The sequence below is a fragment of the Nannospalax galili genome, unplaced genomic scaffold, assembly GCF_000622305.1.
Source record: "Nannospalax galili isolate Female #2095 unplaced genomic scaffold, S.galili_v1.0 scaffold686, whole genome shotgun sequence".
NCBI classification, from domain to species: domain Eukaryota; kingdom Metazoa; phylum Chordata; class Mammalia; order Rodentia; family Spalacidae; genus Nannospalax; species Nannospalax galili.
The window spans coordinates 1066067-1091758 of NW_008355472.1; the positions used below are offsets into that span (position 1 = coordinate 1066067).

General features: G+C 54.1%; 2 protein-coding genes across 4 annotated transcripts in view; both read right to left on the bottom strand.

Moving 5' to 3' along the window:
• Positions 1–2734: 2734 nt before the first annotated feature.
• Relt (RELT TNF receptor) overlaps positions 2735–25692 on the bottom strand; it is a 29023-nt gene continuing 6065 nt past the window's right edge. The window contains exons 1-11 of one of the 3 annotated variants that reach the window (XM_029555898.1): positions 21895–22002; positions 9795–9864; positions 8379–8453; positions 8084–8250; positions 7806–7885; positions 6833–7087; positions 5653–5733; positions 5279–5360; positions 4890–5147; positions 4272–4470; positions 2735–4111 (exon numbers count right to left, since the gene is read on the bottom strand). In XM_029555898.1, coding sequence (XP_029411758.1) covers positions 4064–4111; positions 4272–4470; positions 4890–5147; positions 5279–5360; positions 5653–5733; positions 6833–7087; positions 7806–7885; positions 8084–8250; positions 8379–8453; positions 9795–9842 — 1293 coding nt within the window. In that variant the 5' untranslated portion in view covers positions 9843–9864; positions 21895–22002 and the 3' untranslated portion in view covers positions 2735–4063. Of the gene's footprint in view, positions 4112–4271; positions 4471–4889; positions 5148–5278; positions 5361–5652; positions 5734–6832; positions 7088–7805; positions 7886–8083; positions 8251–8378; positions 8454–9794; positions 9865–21736; positions 22003–25692 lie in introns of those variants that run through there. The other 2 variants (XM_008852723.2, XM_029555899.1) reach the window with 2 other exon arrangements.
• The window catches only part of Arhgef17 (Rho guanine nucleotide exchange factor 17), an 80354-nt gene continuing 64475 nt past the window's right edge, over positions 9814–25692 (bottom strand). Inside the window, exon 21 of the mRNA XM_008852724.3 lies at positions 9814–9864. Coding sequence (XP_008850946.2) covers positions 9842–9864 — 23 coding nt within the window. The 3' untranslated portion in view covers positions 9814–9841. The remainder of the gene's footprint in view (positions 9865–25692) is intronic.

A 25692-nucleotide genomic window follows, 5' to 3' on the forward strand; every position in this document is an offset into this window, starting at 1 on the left:
ACCACAGCCCATGTTTTGTGCATCTCATGGGGTAGTTTCTTGAAGGGTCGGGGGCCTTGTTCAGCTTCCTCAGAACAGTGGGAAGCTATCATGTAGGAAATGAAGCAGGACTTGGTGGCTTTACAAGACAATTGAAGAACGCATGGCATTATTCAAGTAGTCAAGGACTGTCTGTTGTTTCTCCTACACATCTGATTCTGCTGTCCCCTCAGGGAAATGCCACTGCCCTAATCCAGCCCATGGTTCTTGGCCCCCCAGTTACTTTTCTTTCTGATGGTCAGGCCCTGACAGTTTATTCTCCACAGCCACAAGGCCCAGAGCTCATGCTGTACAACTCGAGGGAAAACAGGCCGGAAAAGTGATGATTCCCAAAGAATGAAACGAGGTATCTGTCACTATGTAGAAAGTTCAAGAACTGTTTTTAAGACTTTCTAAAGGCCAAAGGTGTAGCTCAATTACAGAATGCTTGCTTAGTCTGCATGAGGCCCTGCATTCGATCCCCAATGCCACAAGAAGGAGCCAAATCATCAGTATGGTAGGCAGAGCCCACCTCCCAGGCCAGTAAGGTACCTTGGCTCACCCTGCATTAGGAACTGTAGATTGGGACACTTCCCACCAAGCCTCACTCTGTGCCTCCCTGACAGCCTCCCAGCTGTCCATCCTGTCCTTGAGCCAATGTGGAACCCAGGGTGACGGGAGGGGAGGAGAGGGCACCTTTGGCCCGGTTACAGTTGTCAGCTTCTCCAGGTCAGGACCAGACTTCTGAGGCTCATCTCCAGGTCACAGTGGCAGGGCTGCTGGCCAGGAGTGGGCAGGGAGAGAGTCTTGGACCCTGGTGCTCATTCAAGCCCTCACCATAGCTGCCACCTCTACCCACTGAGAGGGCTGCAGGATTTATAGGAGACAAGCCAGGAAAGTGTCCATGGGAAGGTGTGGCCAAGGATGTCACACATCTGTGATCGCAGCACTTTTCCTGCTCTTGGAAAGTAGCCATGAAGAAACACCATTCCTTTCAGCAAGCAGGAGTGGGGGGCTGAGAAGGGCTCAGTGACAGGGATGTCTTTGACCAGACTGGAGGCCTGGCCTGGTGTCTCTAACATGGTATCAGGAATGTGCTCCCAATCTAGATTCTCCAGAGAGTGGGTGGGGCCCACCTCCTGCCCCACCCTCCAGGATACTGTCTTATCCTTACAGTCCAAGTGGGCGGTTAACCAGAGCCTAAGTAAAGTAGGGTGCATGAGTTGGCAGGCTGAAGGGACAGCCAAATTTGAGAAGCCAAACCTTGAGGTATAGCTGAACAGCTGGCAAGGGGATGCTAGGCACACCGAGCAGCCTTAGGGGCCTTTTCCTTGGGTGTATGAGGGCCCCTATTCATTTCCTGTTCATGGTCCCCACAGTACCTGGGGAGAAGCAGGGATAGGTGGGCTCCTGAAACATATCTGCCTATCGTGTCAAGGGTGAGCTTTTTTTTTTTCTGCCACTGTTGGGCCAGTCACCCATCTAGGTTTCTACCCAGGAGAAGGCCTCTCCATGAAGCCAGGCTTCCTAAAGCCCAGCACAGCCACTGTGCCCCCCTCCTGCAGGCTGGACCTCACACCTCTCCGTGTTTTCCATTACGGGTACGGTGTTTCTAGCCCTTCAGCCTTATGTGCATGTGTCACTCCCATATTTAAAGAGTATACCACACACCAACAAAGCCCCAACTTAGATTCTTCTAGAACCTAAGTTCCCACCAGCCATGGTGGCTTTGGCAAGGGCTAGTGTCCCTTGATCCACCTGGATCTTACTAAGTCCTTGTCCACACCCTAGGGCAGGCACAAGGCAGTCTTCCTGGCCTCTCAGCCTACCCTTCCCCCACCTCCACACCCTCCCCTGGCTGCCAGGACTCTAGTCCCTGATGGCTTTCTTACTGCCATGCCCTAGGTTCTGTCCTGGGACTTCTCCCTGAAACAAGGTCCCTCCCTGCCCAGTTGTGTCATAAATGCCCACCTGAGTGCTCCTGAGTGCCAGGGTTTCATACCCAGATAACTAAGTACATCTGTTAGGGCTGTTAAGTGTTCCCAGATGCTGTGCTTGCTACCCCACCCAGCTGGTGCTAATCCCTTGGCCCACATCTCCTGAGGGAGCCCCAGGTCTGCCCCAGGAATCTTGTGGGTCCATCTGTTCCTCCTCCTCCTCCTCACATGTGGGTGTTCCTCCACTCTACACTGGCCAAGAGGGCTGAGGCTCTGCCTCTTCCTTACCACTGTGGAGGCCCCTTGGCACAGGGCTCAGGTAGTCCCCTACTCCAGGTCTCCACATGTGTTGATCTGGCCTTTGCACATGTTATTCCCTCTCCATGGACGGACCACATCCTCCCACACTCTCCGAGGTTCCATATGATTGATGGCTTCCTCTAGAGCTGTGCCACTCACCATGTGGCTCTTGAGCCCTTGACATATACTAGTTCACACCCAGATGTGTAAAACACAACTCTAACTGCCCTCCCAAAAGCTCATTCATAATTTTCATGATTTTATATTGTGAAAATATTTTGGATATACTGAATTAAGAATACTAATAGTAAGTTTACCTTATTTATTTATTTATTTATTTTATTTTTTATTTTTTTTTGAGACAGGGTCTCCCTATAGCCACAGCTGGCTTGGAACTCACTATGTAGATCAGGCTGACCTTGAACTCACAAAGGTCTGGCTGCCTCTACTTCCTGAGTGTGGGGATTAAAGGCATGTGTTACCATACCAGGTCACTTCACCTTTTTAAAAACTTATTCTATTTCTGTGCGGAAGCCCTGCCTCCCTGGATCCAGGTGAGAATGGGATGGAGGCCACCTCTGCCTGATTTCCAGGCTGAAGAGCCCACTGATGAGGGGAGGGACACCCTGTGTGGCACACTGGGCAGCAGCCAGGCCCTGGATATGTGTGATGGACGAGAGTTCCAGGGAAGGAACAAGGAAAGGAGGCTCCTTACGACACCACTTTCCACCTTTTATTAAGTGTTTTAGGGCTGGAGATGTAAGGACAGGACAACAGCAGATTTTAATAAATACGAAATGGGATGGGCAGTGGGCCTGTGCCTGCACGGCCCCACATAAATAACCAGGCACTGAACTAGCGTGGAGATGGCTGAGCTGGGCCGGCAGTCACCTGTGCTACCCAGAGCTTGGGCAGACACTGCGCCACACGACAAGGAAACCCCTAAGACCAGAGGGATTCTCCAGCCTGCTGGCAGTCCTCTCCCTGCAGCTCCAGAGCTCAAAGGCAGCAGGGTAGATTGGGCTCTTCACCACAGCCCTGTCCAAGTCAAGTCATTCTTCAGCTTCATTAAAAACAGCAGGGTGGGGGCAGGCACATGCATTAAGAGCCCCTTCTGTAGGCAGTGCCATGATGGACAACCCCATGGGAACCTTTAGGGCCAAGACCCAGGAAGCAGCAAAAACGGGCCAGATAAAGCTACTAATGATGGGAGGATGGCAGAGTCAAACTCTCCCCAACAGGACCCGGCCCAGAACCTGCAAAGAGCTGGAGAGGACCTGGGTACTGACCTGTCCTCTCCCCACTTCACAGTCAGAAAAGCTGGGACCCAGGGATGAACCCAAGATTAGAACCTAGGTGCTCTGTCCCCAGTGCAGGGCTCTTTACTACCCCTTCCCTTTATAGAACCTGCCAGAAGGGTCCAGGATGGGAACAAGAGCGGCAAGCTCCCAAGGCACAGGCTAGGGACAAGTACAAGTACTACCCCTCCACCAAACCCAGACCCCTAGGGGACAGAGGACCCTGTGGGCTCCTATGAGGTGTCCAGGCCAGGCACAGGGTTGGGGTACCCTGCATGGAGGTAACTAGGGCTGCAGGGACAGGGCAGGGCTCTCGATCTCCTGAGCATGGTGCCGGCCGGCTGCCTGCCTCCTTGATGGGGCGGACGGTCCCACCTCCAGGCCTTGGCCCTTGTCTTGTCTGCTGGGCCTTTGCATCTTGGTCCTCAGTCGCAGCTGCAGCTCTCCCTCCTGCAGGAAGCCTTCGGAACCTCGCAGGGCAGGGCGGAGTGTCTCATACTACACAGCCGGTCAGATGACCAGGTTGCTCTCACTTAGCCGAACCACATAACGGTTCTCCTGGGCGGGGGCAAGATTGAGGGGTCAGAGCTCAGTCAAGATGACATCTTGGGCTCCAGGAAAGTGGCATCTGCCCAGGACCCTGGCACTGCCACTCCTGGTCTGTTCTCTGTCAGGGTTAGCCCAGGTGCTAACAGAAAGCATCTCCCCAGCCCTTCACCTCGGCCTTGTTCTCTGCTGGGGGCTTCAACCACTTAGTATGGCTTCCACCACTTCCCAGAAGTGCTTGCTGCTCAGTGGGGAGGCCAGGCTGTGGAGAGTCAGGGAGATCACCCCCTGAAGGCCCAGCCTCCGTGATGGTCTTCACCTCAGATATCACAGAACTGGTCCGCTGCTCAGGAATGCGAGCTACACGAAACCTGTGGAGAGAGGTGGTGTCACCATCCCATCAGAGGGGGACCCTGGGACAGAGAGCAGCATCTACCAGGTCACACTCCAAGTTCTAGGACCAGAGACTGAGCTTGTTGACACCGTGTATGAACCCTTTCCAGCCCCCACCCCCAGACAAGGTGGTTTGTGTCCAGCCCCCAGCAGCCCCACATCTAAGTCACAGGTGGACAGATCTTGACCTGAGAAGTCCCAGGTATGGTAAGGCTGAGACCATGCCCTGGGACCCAAGAGCTCCATGTGAGGCAGAATAGCTGGGAAATGATGCCTTTTTTGGCCGCCAATACTGCCCAGAGAGGCCCAGGAAACAGCTCTAAGCTGATGCAGAGCCCTGCCTATACCCACACTGCCAAGTCACTCCCTGACCCCATGGTGTCTGTTCCCTTCTTACCTGCCCACAGACAAGATAGTGATCTCGCTCTGACGACCTGCCTTGGCCCCTGGCTTGGGAGCCCTGGCTGGGTTGGGCAGGAGGCTGGGAGCAGGAGTGGTGGCAGCTGCGGCCTCAGGGGACAGCAGTACCTCTGGCCACTTCTTCTGGCTACAACGGGAGCAGCAGGGGCCAGAGAGCGAGGCCAGCCCCTGCACGGTATGGAGGTGGTGGCGATGCGGGCAGGTGTACAGCATGCTGGGGGAGGCTGGTGGTAGCCTGCAGGAGGACACAAGTGGGAATGGTTGCCAGGGCAGAAGACTCCAGCAGGTAGAAGGATACATAGAGGGAATGGACCCAAGTGGGGAGGCCTAGAAGGCGGGCTGATTATCTGAGGGCCCCGCCCTCACCTGGGCACAGGCCTGTGGCTTGTCTGCACCAGCTGTTTGCTGTGGTATTCTTTCAGCAGCTCCTCCAGGGCCGCTGCGTTCTCTGTGGGCAGGAGCAGTCAGAACCCAGCTCCAAACTGATGAAGCCCCCACCTCAGCAGACAGCCCCTGATTACCCCATCCCGTCCCTGTCCCCAGCCTGGACTGTGGGCTCCAGTCCTCACCAATCAGGACTAGAGGCAAAGGGGCAGCACCAGGGTCAGAGCAGCCAAGCTCAGGCTTTTGGTTAGGAGGCAGGAGGAATTGTGGCCCTAAGCAGCAAACTCTGAGGTGCTGAGAGGAGGCCCTCCCACACACTCCCAGGTACGGGTGGAGCAGACAGACCCTCTCTTCACCTTTCTTCTCTGTGATCAGGCGCACCAGGACCCCAATGGTGTCCTCATTGGCATCCTCCATCCTGTAGGCAGGGTTGATCCCTGGGACAAAGAAAAGGAATCCATGATTCTAGGGGTGCTAGAGACATGGGGGCTCCCAAGCTACACCAGGATCTGCCAGCAGAGGGCACCACGAGCCTTGCTCAGAGTTACAGAACATACTGCAGAACATACCAGTGTGCGGACTATCTAGACTCAAAAAGCACAGTCACCACCTGGCACCAGCAACTCGAGGTCTCAGGACTACCTGAAACCCCAGTCCCTGAAGACTGCTCCAGCCTCTTCTAGGTGGGCACAGGGCCCGCCTCGGCCTTGGGGAGCTGTGAACTCTGCCCAGAACTCCCAACGCCTCCAGTAAACTCTGCCACCACCCTACCCATGGAACTATTTAACAGCTTTGGGCTCAAATCTCATAGGTCTGATAATGGGCTGTTGTGATGGGTCCGGAGCCCAACAGCACAGTTCCCAAGTTTTGTACCCAAGCAGTAGCCAGCAGTTAAAGCCATTAGGCTAGAAAAACAAGTGCAGTCCCAGGAGCTGCCACCTTCCTGCTCACTCTAGAATTCAGTGTTGGGAGGTGGAAGGAGTTCTGAGAAACCAGCATGGGTGATGCTGTGTCACTCCTGGCTTGGCCCAGGAGAGCTCTGCCTTTCAGGGGGTGCTGATCAGTAATTAATGAGCCCAGAGCCCTCTCCTTCAGATTCCAAGACTCAAAGCTCAAACCACAGCCTGGAGCTAAAAGCTGAGCCTTGCATGGTGCTTGCCCAGAATAGTGGCCCCATCAGCCCTCCTAATGAAGGGCATTCTCCTGCTTCAGGCCAGAGGTCAGAGGTCACTTTGAAACATACAATTGTAGCCTGCAGCCCCTACAGAGTCCAGAACCCCTACAGTGGAGCAGGGTTTCACCCAGGGTAGGAACTCCATCCATACCATTTGACCAGCTAACTGTCTTCTGCCAACAATAGCTTGGCCCCTCACCATCTTCCCGCTCTCAGTCTGGCAGTTGTCATTAAGGCTGCCACAGGGCACCTTCAAGAGGCCCTCCTGGTTAGCCCGTTGCAGGCCTCCCCTATCAAACTCCTTGGCCAGGATGATTCCCTCTAGAGCCCCCAGCCTCCCATCTGGTAAGGCCAGGCCTTACCGCTATCTCCTCCAGGGCTGGGTCCAACCTCCTTGTGGGCTGTGCAATGGTAGCCCTTCCGCTTGAGCATGTTACACACCAGGATGCCCAGCAGCCCCATGAGACAAAAGACAGGCACGATGGCAATCACCGCATACTGGGCAGCTCTCTCCTCGGGGCCACCTGCCCGCGTGCTGTTCCCAGGCTGCCGAGGCTCACCACTGCTACTGGCCCCTGCAGCCACCTCCACACCACGCCGGGCCCGCCGCCCCCAATCTGAGAGAAACAGAAACAAAGAAGTCACTGGGCTAGCATAGGAAGGCCTTCCCCGGGCTGCTGTGTCTGCCTACTTCACAGTAGATGGTGGGTGATGTGCCTCAGCCTGGGTCGGGTCGGGTCGGGTGAGGGCTGAGAACAGGAGTGGCAGCAAGGCCAAGGGCCTGAGTAGGAAGCAGGGGAGAAAACAGCCCACCCTACCACAGTGGCCAAGCAAAAGCCAGCTCATCCTTCCTTTCCTTGGTCATCTGCAGTTACCCTGAAATGAGGCTTCCTGGGCTTCAGCTCCTCAGCCCACATCTGCTTCTCATGCTAGGCCTGGAGTGACCAGATAGACACACATGGCACACTCCTGGGTCTGCTTTCCCACAACAGCATCTGAATTAGTAGCTTCAGAAGGTGACTGGCTCAGTATTAAGAGTTCCTGAGTGTGTGAAAAGGCCCATGTGTACACTCTCACATGTATAGGGCTCTCGAGGAGAGGATGGGGACAAGGGGACTGAAGAGGATATGAACTCCAATCTTTTGATGGGTGCCAGCTACTGGGTGGTCTCTACCACTCAGAAGCAAGGTGGTAGCTGAAAACCCTCCAGTTGCCCACCCTCCTGTGGGCTGGAAAACCCCAATGCTCCCACATGGATGCTGAGGGGACCCCTGGGCTTGAGCTCATTGGCCCCCTTCCCCCTCCCACCAGTCCTAGTCCCCACCTGCCACTCACCATCACAGCCACCAGTACTTGCAGGTGCCCCAGCACATGGCTGACATGGAACATGAGGAAGCCCCAATGGCCCAAACCACCTGCAGGAAGGGAAGATGTCACTAAGGTCCAGAAGTTTCTCCAAAAACTTGTCCTTGGAAAAAACTGCATTCCTTCCTACTAGCTGCCCCCAACCCATCCACAGATGGAAGGCAGGCCCTCAGGGAAGAATAGGGCTAGAACCCAGAAGCACAGTCCTGGTCTCCCAGCACGCACACCCACACCCACTCTGTGCTCACCCAGGCTGGCAGTCTCCACAGACTGTATCTTGAGTTGCTGTGCCAGTCTGGGTCTCTAACCTCCCTCGAAGTCTACAACTGTCATGAGGTTGGCATGGGTGGGTGCCCCATGAGGCTGAGAAGGTGCCTGGAGAGCAGGACCTGCATAAGGTGCCCTGCCTTGGGTCCTAAGGGAGAGAAAGGCTGAAATCAAGCCAAAGGCCAGGTCTAATGCCCCTGGGCAGCCAAGCCAGCGCCTGCCCACTGCCCTTAGAGGAGTCTTTCCCAGTCCAGGACAGAACAGCACACTGCTTACCGGGTCAGGCTCCTCACCAGGTGGACACAGCCAAGGAGTTACTGATGTTGAAGTGGCCAGAGGCCAGGACAGCAGCTGGAAGAATGGCAGGTAGGAGCACAGGGAACATGGTAGAAGAGGAGGAAAGTGTTAGGCATGGGGTCTGTGGGATCACCTCCCACTACCCACTTCCTGAGCCCTGAAGTCAGGATTGCTGACCACACTGGGCAACCCCTCCTGGGCTTCAGGGACACTTCTAGCTCACACTGGAAGGAGAGCCTGTCCTGTCCCAGTTCTGCTGTACTGCCAGTGTCTAGGTAGGGAGAGAATTCTATTTGCTTCTGGAAAGTACTGGAAAGGCCCAGACAGGAACAGGATCGCAAGCCCTTGAGCCTCTGAGTTATGTCCCTTCCAATGAGACACTCCTTACTCTAGACAGATGAGGAGGAAATGCTTCCGAATTCCTCTCAGATTGTCCCTCTTCCTGTCCCCCCTCCAGCTGGGCATGTCATTAACTAGCTTCTGTTTATCATGCCTAGAGCCAAGTCTGTAGCTGGCGCTTACTTGCTATTCTGGGCCCTGGTCTGAGTCTGAGACCGCATCCTCCTCTGTGACCTCCCTCTGCACCAAGGCCACCCCATTCACACCCCTAGACCTGGATAGGGCATGCCAAGTTCTGAAGGGTCTTCTACATGTGGGTAGCTAGGCCCTTCTGTGGGAACCTCTCTCTGCTTCCCAACCCCAGATATGGACTGCCTGCCCTGACCCCTGCTGCGGGGAGACCCTGTCTTCCGATTTGGTCCAAGCTGGTAGGGTTAGGGGGCACTAGGTATGGAGCAGAGCCAGCTGCCCTAGAGGCAGAATGTCACAGGGCAGTTCTGCAGATCTCCTCATGCCCTAGATCTGGCTCCCAGTACCTAAGACAGCAGAAAGACCATCTAAACCAAGTCCAAGATGCTGCCTGAAGCTCCAAGACTCTGATTACAGCCCTGGAATCTGGAGTTCCTTAGACCAACAGAGACCTTATATCCAGCATTCAAGGTACTCCAATTTCCTCTAGGTCCCCACCCACCCTCCCCACTGGGATCTGCCCACACCTGCCTGAGGCAGGCGCCTTGTCCTCAGTCATGCCTGCAAATGCCAAGAAGTCCCTCCAGCTTGAGTGGGCATTGCTTAGGAAAGCTGTGTCCCCCTGGCTTGGGTGTCATGATAGAAGAGGCTGTGGCTGTCCTTATGGGTCACCACCTCATGCCAGTGTGGGTCAGTAGATGCCTTGAAGGGTCTGAGAGCCTCAGATTCTTTCCAGGAAGAGCTGAGTACCAAAGTTTGCTGGAGTCTGGGCTCTTGAGCAGTGTCTACACCCTCCTCTCTGGAGTGTAGGGGCACATGGTCAGGCTCCAGCCACTCTGGCTTTTCCCAGGCACCTCTCCAACTCACCACAAGGAAGCAGGACAGGGGCCAGCACAGTAGGCTCCGCTTCATCATCAGGCTGTGGAATGACACCCACCTAGGGCAGATGAAGGGGAGGCTCAGGGGGCTGCCAGGTCAGGCGGCTGTCTCCCCTAACCCCCAGGCCACATTCAGGATGACAGGATGCTGCTGGGTGCTGAGTAAGTGCCTGCCCCACACAACAGAAGTGGCGCTGACCTGTTTGGGGCCAGCATCCCAGGCCTGACCAAGAAGGACAGCAGGCGGGTTCTGTAGACTGGGGGCTCTTCCCAGAGGAGGAAGTGTTTCCTTTCCCTTCCAGGTGCCCTGAGGCACTGCAGGGGACAGGGAGGAAGGAAGCTGGGGACTAAGATGGCTGCACTGCTCCCAGCCCCCTGCTCTTACTCCCAAACCTCTCAGGCTTCACAGGCCTGCCACTCTCACATTCTGCCCTGATGCTTGCTGGTTCTGCTCCAAAGAGGGCCCTTGTCCTAACCCTTCAAAGTCAACTCAAAGGCCTCTTTCTAGAAGTATTACTAGAAGATATAATGTATGTAGAAGTATTACTAGATGGTTCACACATCCCCTGCTTACTCTATCACAGGCTGTTCTTCTACACATCCCCCAGGGAGGGCTGGGACGTATATGCTAGCATCTCTGTCCGTGTGCCATGGCAGACCTGGGAAGGGGTCAACACAGCTTGCATTCAGTCTCCTCACACCTATTGTGTGAACTAGGAGTGACCAAGACAAAGAAGGGCCCTGTCCTCAGGGAGCTCCATCTTAGGGGACACCATCCGCTAACAGATTAAGAGACAACAGTCCCACTTTAAGTTGGTAAAAAAGCACCAAGAAACAAAATTAAATAGGATGAGGGTACAATGTGTGATGCTTCAGAGAAACACCAATGGCAGCTCCGCAGCCCACGGTCCAAAGCTGCACTCTCAGGCCCCGACAGCACTACCTCTGGAGAACAAGGCTGGAACCGCAGGACTCAGATTAGACAAGAAGGCTGTGGTGAGACTAAGAAGTTCATGTATATTTCCCAGAGGCCTGGCTCCAGGGTCATGAGGCTGACAGAATGGTGCTCATTAGACCCTGTGACAAGGCATGAGTGAAGCCCAAGGTGTTCACTGGCCTCAGAGAGTACAGCCTCTCGCATGCTGAGGGGCCACAGGCTGTTGGATGCCAAGGCCGGCAGAAGACTTGCTGCACCTGCAGGAGGCTCCAGGTCACAGAGAGCCCCTTTCTCTGCAGGCTTCTGGCCTGGAGACACTGGAGCAGAGAAACTGATCTGTCCGCCTGACCTGGGCCTGGCCCCACACAGACCTCAGCAGGGCCAGGGGTTTGATTACACCCAGAGGAGGGGGAGGGGCAGCTGTCACATCATCCAGGGACTCTCCAGGTCACTGGCAGTAGGCCCCTCTTGGGCTCCAGGCCAGCTAAGGGGAAAACCAGGGACAGGGAAGGCCAGGCCAGAATAAGTAAAGGCCACATGTGGCATTCAACACTCAACAGATGGCACTCCTGACTCATCCCTTGACCTGTGTCTCCTCAAACTGGGTCACAAGTCTGCCTTCCAGGTTCTGCTCCAATGTCCCTTCCCCCTCACAGCCCCAGTGCCCCTCAAGCCTATCTCCCATGGCCCCTCCACAGTCCTTCAAAGGCTCTAACCCACAGACCTGACCACAAACCCCAAGTCTTCAGGTTGTCCCCACAGCTTACTCCCAGCCCCAGCAGCTCTTCCTGTCCCCAGATGGGCCCAAAGGACTCAGGCAGGAGGTGAAACCCCAGAGAGCCCCAGGACCACCCAGACCCTGGTGGCACCTGCTGGTGACCTGAGCCACAAGGAGGGGCAGTGCAGCTGCTCATCTGCAGACAGGCCAGAAGTTGAGAGATCTGGAGACTTCCTGGAAGAAAGAGTGGGTCCAGAAGGCCAGCTTCAAAGCCAGAGTGGGCCCACTCAGGCACATCCACAGACATCCGCCGCCCAGCGCCCCGAGCATTCTAATTACACACCTTCTAATTACTGCAAACCAGTACTTACTCCAGTCTGGCTGCAAGACCCCCCTCCCAGGCAGACTGAACCCCCTCAACCTGCTTGCTCAGGCATATGAACCGCACATGTGTGCACATATGCTGCTCAGACCCCTGACCTTTAGGCCTCTAGCATCCCAGCCACTGCTGCAGGAACCCCATGGGAGAGCAAGTCCAGAGGGAAGCCCTGGACTAGGAGGGATGTGTGGAGGCCCCTCCCATGCCTCTGGTCTTGTCTAGAAGGCCAGGCAGTCAGTGATGTCCCAAACCCAGCACCTCCTGAAGGCTATCTGGAGGACAGCTGCCAGGAATGGGGAAAATGCATTCCAGCAGTGAAGGGTAATGGCCCCAAAGCCCTGCACCCTAGCCATACTGGGTTGAGGAGGGAGAGTTCCAGCAGAGAAGGAAGTTAGCTCAAAGGCCACTCCTCCAAGTCTCCTAGCCCTGGGTGTTCCCATTGCCACTAATTTCCCCCACTTCAGCCCCCTGTTTCTCAGAAGCTCAGTTTCCTCATCTGCAGGATGGGAGGTTTATCTCCTGTGGCAAAAGCCTGTAAGAGCCAGTCAATCCCAGACCCTAAAGTGGGTCATGGGATTTCCTCCCCACGCCATGCTGGCTGGTAATTAAGCAATTGTTAGCTTGCTTGTTTACAGCTTGCCCCCCAACCAGACAGCAGTCCAGGCAGGGATGTCTGCCTTAGTCACCACAAAGAACAGCACCAGCGCAGTGCTGGAGGCCTCTATCAGATGGGCTCTAGGGGGTCAGGGAAGGCTTTCTTAGACCCATTCCTCTAGAAAAGTATCCAATTAGAACCAGAAATTCCCTGGGTAAAAGCCAACTAGCGAAGCCATAAGGGGCTCTAAGCTGCAGTGGAAGCTGCCATCAGGAGCAGCAGCTCTGGAGGCCTCACAGAAAGAGGAACCTATGTCACACACCCAGAGCTTAGCAGCTTCCTCTTTCCTAGAACCAAAGCCCCAGTCAAAGCCCCCAGAGCTAGGCCCTCCCCTCCAGTACACTCCCAGAGAGCTCCCGGAGTGCACCTTTCTGCCCTCTAGGTCAAACCCACCGCCAGCCTTGGTGTCCTGACAGATGTGGCTGTGTCCAGAGTCAGCTCCCCTCACCATCAAATGGCGTCTTGACGTGCCCCTGCCAATCCCTACACAAGCACACACACATCCGCCAGTCACTGGAAGCTTCTTTCCGAGCCACAAACACATGCATTACCTGTTGTTTCCTCTGCCCAGAAACCCCTCCTACCACTTGGCTAACACCTACTCTTCCTCCAGAGCACAGCTCAAAGTCACTTCCTCCTGGAAGCCTCCCCCAACCACCACCCCCTCTCAGCATTGGCACAGTTTGCCCAGCACCTGCCTTACCACAGCTACTGTCCTCCATGCCCAGCACCATGCTGGGTAAGTATGTGCTGCTTTGGGGATGAGGGGCAGAAGAGGTGTCCTCAGTAGATCACCCAGCCATGCCAGAGGAGGGTCACCTGGGCTGCTGGTGAAGGAGCCCAGGGGCAGGACGGGTCTGAACTTGGCTCTGAATCCCTCCACTAGCTCAGGGACATCACTGAGCACAAACCTGCTCTGCTCTTCCCTAGCTGTGGAGCCCCATGAATAGGGCTCACGTGGGGGTGAAATGAGAATTCACATTTAGCTCTCAGCACAGGACTGGCATGGAGCAAGCTCTCAATAAGCAAGCACTAGGCTTAACCAGACCTCAGTCTGTCCATGTGTAAATGATAGAAAGGGAAGGGTGCACTTGAACAGTATGTGTGAAATACAGGTGCTTTCATATTCATGTTCAGTGGCTAGCACAGAGCCAGGCACACAGGAGATGCCCAGTGGGCCACTCTGGTGGGAGGTTGTAGGAGTCTGAGTAGGTGGGTGGGAAGAGTTCTGGTCATGCATCTAGGCTACAAGCTGAGCCTACACTTTCCCAGGGCCTATGGGAACCCTGAAAAGCTGAGCACAGGAAGGGAAGCACTGAGTGATTTGCCTCTCAGCAGGCTGGTAAGCTAGGCTGCCAGCCAAGTGAGAGCACTGAGGGAGAGGGATGTGGGATCAGGGCCCACCTGGGGCAGAGCAGGGCAGGTGAGAAGGCTGCTTCCCAGCCTGTGCACCTCCCACAGCTCCAGAGGAGAGGGTTACCAGGAAACACAGCTGGACACAGGCCTCCCTCTGCAGTGGCCACACCAGGCAGGCACACAAAGGCAACATCAATAGAGAAATCCAGGTTAGCAAGGGACCCAGTGGTTCCCTGGCAACTGGGACTGAAGTAGGGCAGTGCCCACACTGAGTGGCAGTGAGGGATGCTAGGCTTACCTTATTCTCTAACAGAAGGGGGCTGACCCCAACCAGGGACTATTCCTCACCCTGGCTCACCTCTACCCCTCAGGAGAGGTGGGCATTCCCTTTCCAGACCTGAGTAAATGGAAGCTGGGGGAGGTCACCTGTGGGGGGTCACATAGCCAGTAAGTGTTAAAGCAGAGATGGAGCCCAGGACTGCCTCAGTTCTGTTTTCCCCACCCTGAAGCTTAGCCTTGACCCTGCAGGTAGATGTTCTCAGAGTGCTTGCCAATCTGATGGCTGAGGCTAGGGAAAGTCACTCACATAGAAAGTAGCTTAACTGAAGGTCTTCTAGAAAGACTGATGCAGGCCCTGGGGGAGGTATAGTCCCCACCTGGCAATCTCAAGGGCCTCTGATATTTGCCTGCACCTAAGCTTATTTGTATATTGTGCCAGTCTGTGCTAGGAAAGAGCACTGGGTTCGAAAAGCAGCAAGAAGACTGGGAACTCTGGGAATTCCCAGAAGCAGGAAGAGAAGCTTCTAGGGCTGCTTTTGGGCTGGGGGCCCAGAGATAAACATAAGCTGGCTCGGGGCTATGCGAGGATATCCCCACTCCCCGCATTCCCCCCAGCTTTGGGCAGCCATGACCTTCTAGGTCACCATGGGGTGAGCATCTCAGGTGCTGGACCATGGGATGAGCCTCTCCAGTGCTGGACCTTGGAGTCCTGCACCACCCACACTGCCAGGCAGCATGAGTTGGGCACAGCTCTGCTCCCCAGACAGCTGGGCCTGCATTTCAGCAGCTCAGATGGTAAGGTGGGCAGGCAGGGCTGAAGTGGCTAATTGGCTCCTAAAGACTAAGAAAAAGGCTGAGGCAGCCAGATCTGGCCAGCTCCTCCCAGTCTGAGTAGGGAACAAATACATTCTCTTCCCTCCTTCCTGGGCTCAGTCTGGTGTTAAGAGAAAAGGGTGTCTGGGGTCAGGGAGTTACCTCTGGGACAGGGCTAGAGCTTGCCAATAACCCCTCACTAAGCACCTAGTGCACGCCCCATTTCCTCTCGGGCTGAGTCCTGCTGAACCCCTCAAACACAGGTTTCCATTCTCCACAATGGCAGAAACTGACAGGCTGAGTAGTAACCTCTAAGAACCTGGTTTAGGGCTGATGAGATGGCTCAGTGTGTAAAGGCACTTGCTGCCAAGTTTGATGACCTGAGTTCAATCCCTAGAACCTACACAGTAGGTTGGTCCTGACCTCTATGCAAGTTGTACCACAAGCGTCCTCTGATCTTGACACATATGATGTGGCATACCCCTCCTTAAAAAAATAAATGGACTAATAATAAAAAGAGCCTGGTCTCAAAGGTGACAAAGCTTACCAACCTGGAAAAGGGGCAAGCAGCACGCAGCCCTTGCCTGTTACCCATGCCTAGCATCCCCACTGCTTTCCAGGGCCTGCTTTAACCCAACCTTTCAGAACCACGGGCCAGCCCTGGGCTGCCTCCTCTGGCCCTAAGACAGGCTAACAAGGGGCCCAGGAGGTACTGGAAGACACGGAGTCAGCCCCATTCATACTACTTCCCCCTCCCAGAAGTCACTTTAGTCTGCCCAGGCCACACACCTAATACTGAATCACTAATGAGCCCAGAGGCCTAGAGGCTGCTTAGCATAGGTTTTGACCCCATCATTCCAAGCTGGCTGGTTGAGGCAGAAGTTTAGAGACAGACTAAAGAGACAACAGGCCCCCTGCCTACTCTCCAACTCCCTAGGCTTGGGTGCTGGGAATAAGGCCCTGCCCAGAGCTACTGTGCTGAAGCCTGGGTGAGCATGTATGTAATGATGGGGCCAGAAGGGGGTGTGGCTGGGCTCTGGAGCAGTCCACCTGGGCTCAAGCTCTGGTTCTGTGACCTTCAACAGGTCATTTACCCTCTCTGAGCTTTGGGGTCCTCTTAAGCAAAAGGGGGTGCTAGTCCTTGCCTTGTGGGATATTGAGGAATCTCACTTAAGCAAGGAACACCAATTTTTGACACGGTTTCACCAAGGGCCAGGCTCAAAACCAAGCAGTGTCCAGTCAAGGCCACCCAGATGCTTGGTTGCAGCAAGTTCACTTTGAGGAACCCAAAGTAAGACTTGGCAGCCTAGGAGAACCCAGGTTCCCATTCTGATCCAGGCCTGTTTGCACCTGCTTCCACACCAGCTAAAATCAAAGTCAGGAAAGTGGAGGACACTGAGCAGGGACAGTTCAATTTACATCCAGCCCCACCTGCCCATAACTTGGGGCAACTGTGTCTATCGATTCAGCTAACCTCATGATGTAGAGAAAGATCTAGAGTACACAGATTAACAGCGACCCTTCAAACCAGGACCGAGCCCAGCCCCCACCTCATCTCTCAGGGGACCCCCTCAGCCATCCAGTCTCCATCTCCTTTAACCTTTGCCAGAAGTGGGGAGCCTCCCTGAGGGAGACTAGGCACAGTGCAGGGTCCGTGGTTCCTTCTCACTATGAACATATGTAGGGTCAAGCTTAGTCCCTTCTAGAAGCACCCCTCCCTTCTCTCAGACTTGTGCTTGGACCCTACAGAGGGCCCTCCATCCCCCTCCATCTGTGCCAACCAGCCAGGCACACTCTCGCAGCCACACGGGCAGTTTATTTATAGAGCTCTCATCTTTCCCAGGGTGGCCCAGGAAAGAACTCTGGACTTCAAAGGCCTCAGACCCGGGTTTGGAGCCTAGTGGTACTAGGGTCTTGCAAGTAACCACCTTCCCAAAGCCCTAGATTCCCTGCTTATGTCTAGGACTGATGACACATTGGAGCATGGCACTAAGATCTGGTAGCCTCAGACTACCAGATAGGTAGGCTGAGACTATAGCAGGCAGGCAGCACTGGCTTCTGTCCTCTGCTCCCCAGCCCTACCTCGCAGCACCAGCCTGGCCTGTATATACAGGGACTTAACACACTGTGGCTGCTAGATCTGCCCAAGGATCCAGATTCCTATGGCCCACCAATCCTGAGGGGGAATGGAGCTGGCCAGGCCTTGCTGGGTAATACCAGGTAAAATCCTTTCCTCTCTGGTCTACCTCCTATCCAGCAGCAGGCTAGGTGCTGAACAGCCCGACAATTCCTCCTCCTCCTCTGGGTAAGCTAGTCTTGTTCTTCACTAGAAACTGATGGAAGAATTCCTGACAAACCCCCAGCCCTCCCAGGGGTTGGGCAAGAGCAGGCGTGTTGAGACTCTAGCATGAGGTAGGGCGTGGTGGTGCAGGCCTTTAATCACAGCACTTGGGAGGCAGAGGCAAACAGATCTCTGTGAGCTTGTGGCCAGCCTGGTCTACATAGAGAGTTCCAGGCCATTTGGGGCTACAGGGAGACCCTGTCTCAAAAAGACCAAAAAGACTCCCGCATGGTGGCTATGTGACACCAACTAGGTTCTCTTGTGCTCTGAGTATCAGAGCCCATAATACCTTGTAAAGGACAGGGTCCCGACCAGTACCTTCTGTGAGGATGCTGGCTACAAAAGGGCCTCAGCAAGGGATGGTTTCCTCTGCTGGCCCAGAGTAAAGGGCCTTCTGTGAGGAAAGCCCTTACTTGTGTGAGGAAGGCAGATTTGCTGAGCACCGAATCTGCTCCATACCCACAGGGGTGGCCTTGAATCTTGACCCCTAGAACAACTCTGCTCAGAAATAGAGGCAGACTTCAAGGACATCTGCACTCATGTGCACACACCCACATAGACACATACACATACCCACAATTTAAAATTTTTTTTAAAGATCTAAAAAGAGGGGCTGGAGAGATGGCTTAGCGGTTAAGGGTACTGGCTGTTCTTGCAGAGGACCTGGGTTTGGTTCCCAGCACCCACGTGGTGGCTAACAACCATTTATAACTTCAATTCCAGGGTATCTGATACCCTTTTCTGTCCTCGGGTAATTCATGACACGGGTGCACTTAAATACGTGCAGGTAATATGCTCATACACATAAAATTATAAATAATAAAATATCTTTTTTGTTGTTGGTCTTTTTGAGACAGGGTCTCCCTGTAGCCCCAGCTGTCCTGGAACTCACTATGTAGACCAGGCTGGCCTTGAACTCACAGAGATCCGCCTGCCTCTGCCTGAGTGAAAATATCTTTTTTAATCTAAAAAGAGAAAATGAAGGCAGAGAAGTCAGTCAGGACAGGGATCTGGACACAGAGGCCAGATGTAGTAGTGCATATCTGCAATCCCAGTTTCACGGGAAGCTGAGGCAGGGTGGGAAACTTAGAGACCCTGTCTCAAAACAAAAAGTAAAAGCCCAACATGGTGACATACACCTGCAGTCCCAACACTTGAGAGGCAGAGGCAAGTGGATTGTTGTGAATTCAAGGCCAGTCTGGTCTACATAGTGAGTTCCAGGCCAGTTGGGGCTACATTCAAGACTGGCATCTTGGTGAGACCCTTTCAACAAAAATAAAATGAAAGCTGTGGGTATAGCTTAGTGGTAGAGGGCTTGCCTAGCATATGCAAGGCCCTGGATTCGATCCCTAGTACTGGGGGGATTGGGGTGGAGGGAACCTGGACATGGAGAGGAGAGCCAAAGCTGGAACTTCTGTTTAGCAAAGGTATATTTGGGGTCCTGCTTCCTGTGCTGCCCAACTGTCCAGGGAACAAGTGGCACAGCAGAAAGCAGGCACACTGTCTGGAGGGGAGAAATAGATGAACAAGACTGGGGGCTTGCATATGCCCCTGCCATTCTTGAAACCCCAGCCTCTTCCTATGTAACATGGGGCTGAGCCTGCTGGCTCTCTAAGTAGGGCCCCTCTATGTCGCCTATCAATGGCGGACACAAGCAGATCCTCCAGCAACTACCACACCAATCACAAACCCAGCCTGCCCCACTGTCATCCCTGGAGGCCCAAGTTCCCAGAAAGGTTTGGCTTGTGCAGGGCACAGAGTGGATGGGGGGGGGGGTGCTCCAGAAGGCTGGACAAGAAAAGAAGTTAACCCTTGGTTAACCCTTCTCTCCTATCTCCTCCTTCCAGCCCTGAGCTATTTCTACCTCTTTGCTGGGGATGGAAATAACTTGGGCTCAGCCCCTGGAGACCAAGACAGCTATTTTCATCAGCCCCAAGAAGCACAGCTCCAGTCATTCCAGGGAGGACTGAGGGACACCCTGATCCCCAGCCCCAGCTCTAGCCCAAGGAGTAGCAGTGATCAGAGTTAAAAGAGGTGTTAAGGGGAGACAGAGAACCAGATCAGGCAGGCTACAAGTTCAAGGTTACTCCATCTGCACCCTACCACAGCAAATGGGTGGGGCAAAGATGGGGGTGGGGATCTCTCAGGTATGGCAAAGGTCATTATCTCTAGGACCCTTGGGCTGTGCTGCTAACTCTAGATACTTCAGTGGCACTTCCATGTCCAGCTATAGGCTCTAAAAGGCAGGAGACAGACCTTTCTGGTGACCTCTCCCAGGCCTGCTAGCTCAAGGGGGCGAGATGGAAGTTGAGGTAAGTCGTGATCAGTTACCAGAAAGGTGGTGATCCTCTCCAAGCACCTCACAGGGTCAGAAGACTTGAATTCCAGTCCTGGCACAGTCCTGGCTCTGTGTGATCTTGGACAAGCTACTGTGGTTCTCTGAGCAGTCACCACATCTCAAAACTACTGTAAGAATGCAATAAAACAGCAGATCACAGTGTTCAGTGCAGAGCCTGGCACTGTCCCCTCCAAAATGAAAACATTTTTCAGAGGATTACAGAAAACAGAACCTCCACATCCTACTTACATTAGTCATGGTACCCCACCACCTGTGCTACCTCCTGAGCTAGGGGGCCCCCAATTGCCAACTAGTCACATGAACTGCATTGACCCTCCTGTGGGAGTGGGGCCTCTCCCAGATGGAGATCAAACAAGAACTTCCAGACTAGACTAGCAACCATTCCCAGGGAACAAGTCTGTTTCCTTTCCCTGCATGGTGGCACACACCTTTAATCCAGCACTTGGGAAGAAGAGGCAGGTGGATCTCTGTGAGTTCAAAGCCAGCCTGTTCCAGGCCAGCTAGGCCTACAAGGAGACCCTGTCTCACTCAAAAAAGTCCAAAAAAAAAAAAAAAAAAAAAAGCGAGAGAGATCCAAGTACAGAATGTGTCTTATTATTTTTATTTTATGTGTATGAGTGTTATGCCTACATGTAAGTAAGTGCACCCATGTCGTGCAATGGCCACGGAGTACAGAAGAGGCTGTCGGATCCCCTGGAACAGTTAAGGACAGTTGTTAGCTGCCAGGTGGGTACTGGGATTTGAACACGGGTCTTCTGCAAGAACAGTCAGTGTTCTTAACTGCTGAGCCATCTCTTCAGCCCCTGGATCAGGATTTTTGGATCTAGAGGACCAGGTGGTCTTTGAGTGGGAGACTGACATATCTTTGACCAGCTGTGGACAGGACTGTATTTCCAGCCCTTTCACCAGCACATGCGCACAACCCCTAGACCACTGTGTCCTCAGCAGAACAGCCCCCTATATGTACTCCTGCTCAGTAGTCCTTCTGCCCAGAAGGGAAAGAACAGGAGAGACTGACCCAAAAAACAACAGAGGATCCCAAAGTGATGATTCACAGTCCATTCACAGCCCAATACCTCTGTGCAGACTGGGAGACTGAGGCCCAGCAGGGGCAGATTCTGACAGCAAGACGAATACACAATAGCCAGATGTGGTGGCACAAGCCTTTAATCCCAGCACTCGGGAGGCAAAGGCAGGCAGATCTCTGTGAGTTCAAGGCCAGCCTGGTCTACATAGTGAGTTCCAGGACAGCTGGGGCTACAGGGGACCCTGTCTCAAAAAACAAAAACAAACAAACAAAAATACAGAATAAAACCTGCAAGGTCTTGGGGACTTCAGTGTGTGTGAGACAGTGTGGGGTGGCACCTGAGACTAACCTCAGTGCCAGAGGTGCCATCCCACCAGATGCCACCCAGCTTTGACCACCCCCTCTTCCACTGCCAGGTCATGTCTGGGTTCAAACATCTCTCTAAACTCAACTCCTGACATCGAGAGACCCTTGTTCCTGGGACCTCTGAACCCGCCTCATCTACTGGAAGGTGTCGGGTTCCTCCTCTGTCTCCTTATTCGGTCCTGAGGGGCGCGCGCACGCGCGCGCGCATACACACACACACACACACACACACACACACACACACACGAGCACGCACACTACTTGGCCCACATGCACACTGTGACCCTATGAGCCAAGTCATTCTGGGTTCCTCTCCTCACATTAAGCGGTTCTCGCTCTGGTCACACTGCAGGCCATACATGCTCAATGACCCCGGTGACCTGGGGTCTCTGGCACACACAATCACACATATACACGGCCTGTCTCAGACACACAGAGCCCCTCTGTGTCGCCCGCGGGGCTTGGCGTCACCGCTCGGTGTCCCAGCCCCACGTTGGCCCGGCCCAGGCCGCCTCCTGCGCCGTGTCACCCACAGTCACCGGCTGACACCACTTAGAACCCCCCGCCCCCGGCGCCCCGCTTCGCAGCCGTCCCGTCCCGCATCCCCGCCCTGGGGGTCTGCCCAAGTTTCCCGGGCCGGGGGTGGCTCCGAGCCCCGCCGATGCCTCCCACATCAAGTCCCGCCGCTTCCTCTCGCGTACCCTCTGCCGGTCACTGTGCCAGGGCCCGCGGCGAGTCGCTGCGGGAGGACGCGCGGGGCCGGGGCTCAGGGACCCCGCTGGGACGGGATGGGGGAGAGAACTTCAGAGGCGCGGAAGCTGGCGAGCCGCCGCCGACCTGGGCCGTGCGCCCTCCTTACCTGGCCGGCAGCCCCTACTCGGACCCTGCAACGCGGCGCCAGGGCCCGGCTCGGCTGGCGTCCCGAGCCGGTCGCGCACCCTGCGCGCCTTTTGAATGAATCGCCGGCCTGGCCGAGAAGATGCGCAGCCCCGCCCCCCCGCGTCACCGCCGCCGGCCCCGCCCCCGACGTCAGAGTTCGGGCTCGCGGCCCCTCGCCGCCCCCGTTCCCCGCCTCTCTCCGCCTCCGCCACTGGCCTGGGACCAGAGAGGGGCTCGTGGTTCTGCCGCCAGGTCACGCTACTCTACGTCGCCACCTATGGAGCTTCCTCGGAATTGCAGGGGCTGCGCGGGGGCCGAACTGGTGTGGCCCAGGGGGCTCCTCGGATACTCTCCTTCGGGGTCTCCAAACCAAAAAGAAGGGGTTGCGCGATGCTATGTAAAGGTACTGGAGACTTGAATACACCATTGCCTGTGCAAGTGGGGTCACAGCTTCCCCTTCCTGGGAATTTTCTTACTTCTGGAAATTAGTAGCCAATGAGAACGTCACTGATTTGGATGAACCCCTGCCTAGTTAGTAAGGGAATCCATAAGGGAAGCTCACCTGGCGAACTCTCGGGGATCCTTTGGGACCCGGCCCAAATAACCCCTACCTCCCCCCGAGTAGTTTTTCCTCTTCATCCCTGCCCCAATAAGATGGGTGACACATCCTCTCCCTAACACCAGCAGCCCAACACCACTCATTGCAAATGGCAGCCATCAGAGTGCCCAGTGGAAGCCAGAGGTGGTAGTGTAATCCCAGGATTTGAGAAGCCAAGTCAGGAGGATCATGAGTTCCAAACTAGCCTGGGCTACAAAGTGAGATCTCAAATAAAAGATGTGGTGGCAACAGTGCTGAGCTCTGTGGATGAGACATGAATAGAGAAGCCAGGGAACTATTCACATGTATTCTTGCCTCTATAAATCTGACCGTGTGTGTCAGTACTAGAGGCAGAAGTTCAGTGGCCAGAGAACACCCCCTCCCCCAGTATTATTCAAGGGATCAAAGATGGCCAGGTCATCAAGGCTAGGAAGAGACTCAGACAGCAGGAAGGACCTAGAGCTGGTGACAGAGGCCTGGCTGGGGTCAGGATAATCACAGGCCATGCAAGAGGTGGAGGAAGGTAAATAAGTCTGTTGGGGATAGTTGGGCTGGGGTGGGATTCTAAACAAACTGAGTCATAGACTCTGAGCCACAGAAGGGAGAGGAAAGGTCAGGTCCCCAGGGTCTGGGAAATTCCAGGAGAAATGGACACCTGAGTGCAAAGGGAGAGGGAAGAGTTTCCATTCTGCTGGGCTGAGCCTAGTTTATAGGGGAAGGGCAGAAAGCTCCAGGTTACTGATGTCAAAATTATGACCCCAAACCCTCCAGTGTCAATGGTGATTCCCAGGGCTCAGGGTGGGGTTATAACAGGGCCCCAGGCACAGCCTGTGGAGAAAGCCCACAGTGGGGACCAGCAAAGTGCCCACAGTAGCCGAGATGTCCTCTACTTCTGAAACGTTTTCTTGGTAGAACCTTCTACATCCCAACTCTCAAATTCCACATGGTAGCATTTCAGGTTCCACTTAATAAACTATACAGGGATATGGGCTTTGGCCTGACAACTAATCTGACATTCCTGAGGGTCCAGCCCGCCTCTACTTACACCCTACATTTTCTCCCTATGAAAACTGGGATGCCAGATCTATTGCCTGAAGGTTGTTCTCATTCTCTGTGGGAGGAGGCCACTTGGCCAGCCTGGCTCCATAGAGCAGGTTCCTTGGAGCACGTCTCACCCCCACACCCCTCAGTTAGGAAGCAGTCTAATTATTATTTACTGATGGTCGGATGGGCTACCTCCTTGTCCAGTTGACTCTGAATCCTAAGCCCTTTGCAGCAGGAGCCCTCCCCAAGAATCTGGAGCCACTCTGCAGCAAGGGAAGGAAGGGTGGAGGCCACTCAATTAGGATTGGCTTTTTATGGAGATTGGAGTTATCCAGCTCTAGAACAGACTCAGAATAAACAGGGCCTCTAAAAGCCTGGTATCTCTGGTGAACCCACAAAATCTTGGCATTCACACTCCTGAGCACCTCAGAGACCATCCTGTTTAAAACCTCTCGTTACAGCTGGAGAAAGTTGGTGCCCCCATGCCTCATCATAGGTGCCACAACATAAAGCCCCAATAAGTTGGGATGAGCTTTAATAGTGACCCGGAGGCAGGGGCAGGGCTGAGGTAGAAATCCTCAATTATTGGATCAAAGCTACCAGGATACAATTGTTTGTGGGGAATCTGAACAGGTGGCTGCAGGCGCCCCCTGCTGGCTCTACTGGAATTCCAAAATGGAAGTTCTGTCATCCCAGTGTTCCCAGTTCCAGGACCCTGCCTATAGCAAAATTTGTAGATGCTCAGTTCCCTTATATAAAATGCAGAGTATTTGCATGTAGCCCATCCAATCCTCCCCCATACTATAAGTCAGCTCTAGATTACGTACAATACACAGTCCAATATAAATGCTATGTAAATATTTGTTATATTATTTAGAGAAAAAGGATGTACATGCTCAGGACAGATGTGACTATTTTAAGTCTAACTGAATTCTCCATGCATAGTTGGTTGGATTCATGGATGTAGAACTCATGGATAAAAAGGGGCTGGAGAGATGGTTCCGTGGTTAAGAGCACTGGCTGCTCTTGCAGAGGACCCAGATTCAAATCCCAGCATCCACAACTGTAACTCCAGTTCCAGGGGATCCGACATCCTTTTCTGTCCTTGGGCACTGCAGGACACAGGTGCACTAGCACACATGCAGGCAATACACATAAAATAAAATTAAAATGGGGGCTGGAGAGATGGCTCAGCAGTTAAGAGCACTGACTGCTCTTGCAGAGGACCTGAGTTTGATTCCCAGCACCTACATGGCGGCTACGAACCATCCTTAACTCCAGTTCCAGGAGAATCTGACTCCCTCTTCTGACCTCCTTGGCATTGCATGACACAAGTGCACTCACATATGCAGGCAATACACTCATACACATAAAATAAAAATCTTAAATACATAAATAAAATACATAAATAATAAAAAAGCCACGACCAACGTTACAGGTTTATGTTTCAAGCTCTGCTCTAGGCAAGACCCCACCGGGCCAAGTCTTACCTTACCTGGTATGCTTTCAGCCCATGAGGAGGGCTCAGACTAAGGGGAATGGAGGTCTGGCCGGGACTCATCTGGGGCCAGCACAGGTGCTGAGCTGGGGCTGTGTGGATCTAAGGATTCACTCAGCTCAGCCTACATTTAGATCTAGAGTCCAGGCTGGGTCTGAAATCCCAATGGGGTAGGGAGGTGTCATGTCCTCATCTTGGCCTATCTGGCTCCCTCAGAGGCCCAACACTCTGTTATGTCTCCCCCAGCCTTGGGTCCTACTGGCCAACCTGATTGGTGGTCAGGAAGGAAAGGGTAGGGGCCTCTTTGTCCCCTAGGAGGCCTGAGAGTGGAATCTAGAGTCACAAATTGACTGCAGGCTGTGGGCCTTGTGGGATCACTGGGGACTGACCGGGAGGCAAATAGCTTTGCTAAAGTAAAACATTTGAGGTTAAGTAGGCTAGAGGATAGAAATTTAGGGGAGATGGAGGAATACATGCTTTGGTGTTACACAGATTAAGGTCAAGCCGTAGTTCTACCAGTGACAGACTGTATCCTTAAACAAGTGACTTTACAGATCTGATCACAAGATCTAGAGACCCAGGTCAGCATCACTTGCTTTAAGAAGGTCACTGGGATCTAAAGGCACAGTCTGCTCCCC